Genomic DNA, 7,801 nt, shown 5'->3' with positions numbered 1-7,801 from the left:
AATATAAGCAAAGTTATAGCTAACGTTTCAGTCCTACACGTAGCTTCCTAGAGGTAGGTTGTTGCTAGATAGCAAGACAAAAAGTGCCATAAAACGATTTGAAGCTTTAATTGCTATGCTCTGATCTTGTGTCATGAAAGATTGGATGAAATCCCATGTTGTGTCGTTTCGCCTGAAAAATTGACAACTACCCCAGGGTTATTTTGAGTGCATAAGATTAATTTCTTTGTTCTCGATCGGAATTTAGATGAATGTATTGAATCACTTTAACGTCCATTAATTTTGTTACTCAGGATCTGGAATGGTATGGTGGCACTTGCCCATTGGGCATTCATGTGCCCACTCTGTGGTTACGGATATTTCGGTGTCCGTAAAGGTAATGTCACACTTTCGTTCAAATAAAACACTTTATTACGGAGAAAAAATGCACTTAACTGACTTTGAACTTTATTTGCTCTGCTATCTATGTGAACGAGATAAACAGACGTGATGCGACGGAATGTCGGAACTGAACTAACTATTAACCTAGCAGACTGGCCGCTGCAACGGTCCAGTGGTGAATATAGTGCACGATCATGCCCGATCGATTACTACCTGTGATAAGAGAGATTGAGAGATACAGACTATGAGACGATTGTGTGGATCCTATCTGGGTTGCTAAGTTAGTGCTTTCCTAAACATGCCGGCCGCCTTGAAACCGACGGCGTTTCAATTATTATTTGGTATAACCGATATAGAACTTTCCTAGCTTCCTATATCTTCTATTTACTTTTGCAATTATTGATAATATGGATTTCATTTCACTTTTCGAACTGCTTCAATGCTGGACGTAGATGTTACCGAGTTCACTCAGTAGGTTTCTTCCTTCAGTGATTCTGGATTGATTATTGGATTAGTCTTCTGCTGATGACTCTTGTGTGATATTATTGCTTGCATCGGGCGATGCTAGTAACTTCCTTCCTTCCTTCATGCGATACTCGTGCATATCGTTTGATTGGTTGTTGATGATTTCCTCGGAATGATATGGATGTAGTATTCTGACAAGAAATTTTGTAAAACCGGAACAACTTACCCACACAAGCGTTATTTGGCGCTTGCGAATGCTTCACGAAGAGAACACTTGTGTGATGTGTTTTTCATCTTGCTCGTAGGTTCGGAGATTTCAACTGAAGAGACAGGTTGATCAGGCCCAAACACAGGTGATTATCCGAAACTGAATGGAGGTGATACCATGGCTGAGCTCCAAACAAGAAATGATGATAAACAATGAAATTATAGATGTCAACCAAATGACCAGATTATTCCTTTTTCCTTCACCAGTGAACAAAATGTGATATGCATGCACAAATGAGATGATTCGTTTTCCCAAATGATGTAGTGTAGATGACTTAAACGATGACTTCAGACCCGGGGACCCGAGACAGGGTATCCTATGGGTGACAAACATTCCTTGATTTTTTGCAATGTAATGATAAACAAAAACTTAACTGGACTGCGGAGGCACTCACTGAGGAGTCCTCCGCACCGGTGTAACAGTAGAATTAGTTTCTATCTGTTGATGGTGATTTGACGTTGTCTCGTATCGGTAGAACGCAAAGTTTTGAGATCCCCCGATCAAAGCAGCCGTCCTTCGTGCGCACACTGACGACGCGAATGTTTCCGTCAGTTCCGTAGAAAACCTTTACAACACGTCCTAGATTCCATCTTTGCGGTGGTGCATTTTCATCCTTTAGTAATACCATCGTTCCTTCTGCGACATTGTCTCTTTGCTTAGTCCATCTGGTGCGATTGTGCAGATCAGATAAGTATTGAGTACTCCACTTTTTCCACATTTGTTGAATTAAACTCTGCGCACGCTGCCACATGGACATCCTGTTTGTTGGTATATCCTGAAGATTTGGTTCTGGAATCGCAGTCAATGGACGATGCACTAAGAAATGCCCTGGGGTGAGCGCTTCAAAGTCGTTCGGATCACTACTGACCGGTGTTAGTGGACGCGAATTGAGAATGGCCTCGATCTGTGCTAAAACTGTTAGCATTTCATCGATATTCAGAGTTCTTAAGCCAATTGTCTTCTTGAAATGATTTTTGAACGATTTTACTTGTGCTTCCCATAACCCACCAAAGTTGGGTGTGCGAGGTGGAATGAAACGAAACTCGATGCTATCGTTTCCCGCATCCTTGGTAACAATGTCTTGAAATTGCTGTCCGTTAAATAGAAGAAATAGTTCTTTGAGCTCTCTTTTGGCACCGACGAACGTTGTTGCGTTATCGCACATTATCAGTTGCGGTTTTCCTCGGCGAGCTACAAATCGCTTCAGTGCTGCTAGGAAGGCTTGAGTAGTTAGATCGGCGACGAGCTCTAAGTGAACTGCTTTCACTGCCAAGCATACAAATATTGCCACGTAACTCTTCACCGGGCTAGTCCGACGGTTGGGATAACTGATAAGAAATGGACCGCAATAATCCACCCCTACCTTCAGGAATGGTGATGATGGGGTAACACGTTCGGGTGGTAAATCTGCCATTAGTTGCTCTAGAACCTTTGGTCTTCGCCTGAAACATGGTACGCAATCATGAATGACTCTCCTGACCAAGTTATGAATCGCAGTTGGCCAAAACCTTTCCCGCACTGAAGCAATAAGCAACTGTTGTCCAGCATGGAAGAGACGAAGATGGTAGTGTCTCACAATCTGCATTGCAAGGAGATGTCTTCCGTCTAGGATAAATGGATGCTTCCTGGAGACTGATATTGGCGCGTGATGAAGCCGGCCGCCAACACACAGAATACCCACAGGAGACAGACATGGGTGTAATCCAACGATTTTGGATCCTTCGTGAACTTGACCATTTTTGGATAGGCTACACAACTCTGCAGCAAAACACTCTCGTTGCGAAAGTCGAACAAGAACTAGTACTGCTTGCTCTAATTCATTATGCGATATACTTCCTGTTTTTCTGTACGCTCTGTTACAACATTGTGCATTGAATCGGAAGCGAAGGATGAACGCTACCAGTCTAACAAGCTCGGTATAGGATGATCGGAGTTCAAAAATCGCACTAGGTGGAATAGCTTGTGAGGGAAACGATAACGAAGTTCGCTCTTCTAACAACGTCGGTTCTATGTCTTCTGGTTTGGATTCAACAGCCGTTGGCCAGTATTGTCTGGCTTGTGACAACCAAGTAGGACCATTGAACCAGAGAGGCTTGTACTGTAGTTGGGCTGGAGAGATTCCGCGTGAAATAAGATCTGCCGGATTTTCAATTCCCGGGACATGATTCCAGATGCTATTCTTGGTGAGATGCTGAATTTCTGACACGCGATTTGCAACAAAGGCTTGCCATCGAGATGGTTGTGATGCTAGCCAGTGCTTGACTATCATGGAGTCAGTCCAAAGAAAAACCGTCCTTACCGGGGAGATACGAGAAAATCTCTCGTACAGATGACTGAGTAGAAGTGCAGACGACAGCTCGAGACGAGGGATTGATACTTTCCTTTTCTTGGCTTTCAAATTCTCCATTGGCGCTACTCTGGATTTGGACGTGATCAACCGGCTTGTTATAGTTCCATCCGAAACCATACAACGAAGATACAGAACTGCTCCATAGGCGACTTCTGAAGCTCCGCAAAACCCATGTAGTTGAACTTCTACCACTTCGCTACTGCGGCCAATCCAGCGTGGAACGGACAATGAATCTAGCGCCATCAGATTTTGTTTGTACTCCTTCCAGACCTCTTGCAATGCATCCTCCAAGGGATCATCCCAACCGCACTTCAAACGCCAGAGTTGTTGTATAAAAATCTTCGCTTGGACAATCACTGGTCCCACTAATCCTAGCGGGTCAAACAAACAAGCTGCATCTGAGTGGATACTTCTTTTTGTAATGGCTACTGAGGTTGATCGCCATTGAGGAAAGTTGAAGCAAAAACTATCAGTACTCGTGTCCCACAATAGGCCCAGAGTTTTCACTGTAGCGCTGGACGAATCTAACTCCAAAGCGGATCGTTCATCGAGTAGCTGCTTTGGTAATTTAGAAAGCAGCTGAGCAGCGTTCGAATTCCATTTTCTGAGTGTAAAGCCTGCACTACTTGTTACTTCCATCACTTCCGAGATCAATACGTTTGCTTCTTCCAGGCTGTCGGCTCCTGACAACATGTCATCGACATAAAAATCCTTTTGGATGACTCTTGCAGCAACAGGATGAGTAGCTTCGCTGTCCTTTCCTAGTTTGGTTAAACATTTTGTAGCGAGATAGGGTGCGCTAGCAGTTCCGTATGTAACTGTAGTAAGTTCGAACGTCTTCACAGGCTCTTCTGCAGATTCTCTCCAGAGAATTCGTTGTAGATGCTGATCCGATGGTTGTACACGGATCATACGATACATCTTAGCTATATCGGCGACAAGCGCAAACCGATGCAATCGAAACCGAGTAATAATTGAAATTAAATCATCCTGGACGACGGGTCCTACCATTAACGCGTCATTCAGAGAGATTCCGGTAGTCGTACGACAGGATCCATCGAAAACAACGCGAAGTTTCGTGGTTGTGCTATCTGGCTTCAATACTGCGTGATGCGGCATGTAGTAAACCGATTCATCGCAGGATTCATCGGAAATCTCTTTCATGTGACCCATAAGTAAATATTCATGAATAAATTCTCGATATAAAGCTTTCAGTTCGAGGTTTGCATTAAGTCTTCTTTCAAGACCGAGAAAGCGTTTATTCGCGATAGTCTTCGATTCACCCAACTTAGCAATCACGTGTTGCTTCCTTGGTAACGTCACGACGAATTTTCCAACTGCATCACGCACGGTAGTTTTATTGAATAACTCTTCACACGCAGTCTCTTCAATGGAATGAGTACTATTTACATGACAAGTTTCTAGTTCCCAAAATCTAGAAATCAATTCATGGAGATCTGTGGTAGAACTGATGTAGGTAGAAGTTTTCGGGATTTCTAAGTGACACGGTACTTTCCCCGATATTATCCAACCGAAGACTGACTCCTGTAAGATTGGTCCATCTTTGGAGAGTTTCTTCTTTCCACTGCTGAGTAGATCGTAATAGCATTCTGCCCCAATAATCATGTCGATGGGTCCTGGTTTTCCATATGAGGGATCCGCCAGTACAATTTCTGATGGGAGATGCCTTAAATCGATTTGAACCGAACTGATTGGTAAAAATCTGGTGATTTTTGGAAGAATATGGAACTGCATTGTCTCCGTGTAGTTTGAGATCAATGGTAGTCGTGGCTGAACGATGGCTGTTACGAACTTGGTAGATGTAACAGTTCCGTTACCGATGCCTTGTACCCTCAAGAACGAAGGTGATTCCCTGAATTTCAGTCTGTTCGAAAAACTAGTAGTCATGTAACAGAACTCGGAGCAAGAATCTAATAACGTTCTGGCGAATGAAGAATTTCCAAACTGATCCTCCACTCGAATAATCGCAGTGGACATGAGAATCTTTGTAGGTGTTGCTTGTGTAACAGCTTTAAAGGTGGCTGATAACTTTTGGTCTGTGGTGGGTTGTGAGTGAGTGGTTTGAGGATCGTTACGAATTACAGGATGTGAGGTTGTAGCCTTTACTTGTGTGGGTGTTTGAGTGAGTTGATGTTGTCTTTGACTTTGTGGATTTGATTTAGTTTGTTGCGGTTGTGGGTCTGCTGTGTGTGGTCTCACTTGAGCTGGTGGAGCGGTAGATTTAACTGGACGAGTACCACCGATTGTGCTTTCATAGTGCAGCAAAGTATGGTGTTTATCACCGCACCGGTTACAGGATCCTCTTAAACAACTATCAGCATAATGTCCTGATGACAAACAATTTCGACACAATCTCTTTCGATTCACATCCTCCACACGTTGAGCCACCGTCATCATCCTAAACTTGTTACAGCGAAAAACTAGGTGAAATGATTCTCCACAAAATAAACATCTTTTTGAGGACTGTGTGGATGTATGTGTAGCAGATATTCTGGTTCGTCTCGAATCATCTGCGCTATGTTTGGTTGAGGAGATTGATTGTAACACTGTGCATTGGTCACGCAAAAATGCAATTAAGTTTTCATATGATGGCACATCCTTGGAGTTGTGATGGGTTTCCCACTGTCGAATTGTAACTGTATCTAGACGAGAACACACCATATGTGCAAGTAACGTGGACCAGTTTGCAGGATTTTCGCCTATCTTTGCAAGCATTTGAAGATTACGATCAAACTCACTGATCAGATTATTGAGTGCATCGCAGCTTTCTTTTCGCATTGGCTCAATCGAAAATAAGGCATCCAAATGGGCCTTCACGATTAACTTTTTGTTCTCGAATTTTTTCTCTAACATCTTCCATGCTATTTCATAGTTGTCCGCTGAAAGCTCTACGGAACAAATCTCCTGAAATGCTTCACCAGTTACTGAGGAACGCAAATAAATAAACTTGTCGACATCCTCAAGTTGACGATTATTGTGAATCAAACTTCGAAACGAATCCCGGAAAGTAACCCAGTCTTTCAACTTTCCACCAAACGATGGAAGCTTTATGTCCGGCAATTTTACTCGGGATATTGGAACAGTAGCATCTTCGTTAGCACTAGTCTGTCTTGCTGGTAAAGATGACCTCGCTCGCAACATAATGAGAGAGGACTTGATTTCAAAATATTCCTCCTCCACAACCCGTATAGCTTCATCGTATTCATCCTCTCGCTGGATTGCCAATGACTCTAAGCGTTCAACTCGTTGTTCAGCTGATTCTTTTAAATCTGGCTTTTCATCTTCTTCGTCTATAATCAGTTCAATCTTACGTCGCACAGTGTAGAACTTTCTCATCGCATTCTCCAATGTTTCTAAACGAACATCGACTTGTTTCTCATGCACTTCTTTGCGAAATCCTTGGACGAACTTCGCTATCGCCTTCATAGACGTCCGCAACTGCCGCTCCTGTTTTTTGAGCTCCTTCAATTCATCCATGGTTATGTTACACTTCAATTAATCGCACTGGTTTGTAGTATTGCCAATGTCTCACGTAAAATTCTATTCTGCACACTTATCAATATAAGAGCAATACTGCAAACATCACCTTTAATTTTCACACTTGTTTATCCGAAACTGGAACACTACTAAATGAATTCACCGATATGACGGTAATTTCAAGCTCCCGATTGACTAGTGACCAAATGGATTGATAACAGCAGAGGACCCAACAACTTAAAATATGAAGACAAAGTCAAAATGATTTAAACATCAGAAAATCAATCTCAACCCAGGCTCTAAAATTCAAGAAAAAAAAACTCTTGTGCTCAATTTCAAACCTTTATTTATCCGCATTTCACTCACTCAGTAACCAACATGCAATTGGCGCATCATGCATTGAACGCCACCACAGACATGCAATATATACTTATCAGTGCGTTGGGTTTTTTGTAAACTCAGCAAAATCTCCTCATGTGTAACGATAACTCCTGAACTGTTGAATTTAGCAGCAACTTCTATCCATGTACATCCATCCAGCGATGGCGGTTAGCAGCAACCACGTTGTCGAAACAATGACCACTTAGCGGCCATTCTATTTCATACCACCTATTGTATTTAGTGACATCACACCGCGTGGAAACTTATTCGCTCGATATTACAATCATTACTTTAAATCTTCATCCAATCGAGTAATTAACGGGTAAATCCGGCTCGAAGGACCAATGTTCTCGATCGGAATTTAGATGAATGTATTGAATCACTTTAACGTCCATTAATTTTGTTACTCAGGATCTGGAATGGTATGGTGGCACTTGCCCATTGGGCATTCATGTGCC

General features: G+C 42.6%; 1 protein-coding gene across 1 annotated transcript; it reads right to left on the bottom strand.

The window, feature by feature from the left end:
• Positions 1–1,541: 1,541 nt before the first annotated feature.
• On the bottom strand, positions 1,542–6,962 carry LOC131428610 (uncharacterized). Its single transcript, XM_058592656.1, has one exon. It carries the CDS (start codon positions 6,960–6,962, stop codon positions 1,542–1,544), a length of 5,421 nt encoding a protein of 1,806 aa, XP_058448639.1.
• Positions 6,963–7,801: the final 839 nt, after the last annotated feature.

The sequence above is a fragment of the Malaya genurostris genome, chromosome 2, assembly GCF_030247185.1.
Source record: "Malaya genurostris strain Urasoe2022 chromosome 2, Malgen_1.1, whole genome shotgun sequence".
Classification (NCBI taxonomy): domain Eukaryota; kingdom Metazoa; phylum Arthropoda; class Insecta; order Diptera; family Culicidae; genus Malaya; species Malaya genurostris.
Note: the sequence above shows the minus strand (reverse complement) of the source record. Positions and strands in the feature narration are given on the sequence as shown.

What these genes read in the sequence shown, in the direction of transcription:
- LOC131428610 (XM_058592656.1), bottom strand. Translation starts at nt 6,962, where the DNA reads ATGGATGAATTGAAGGAGCTCAAAAAACAGGAGCGGCAGTTGCGGACG.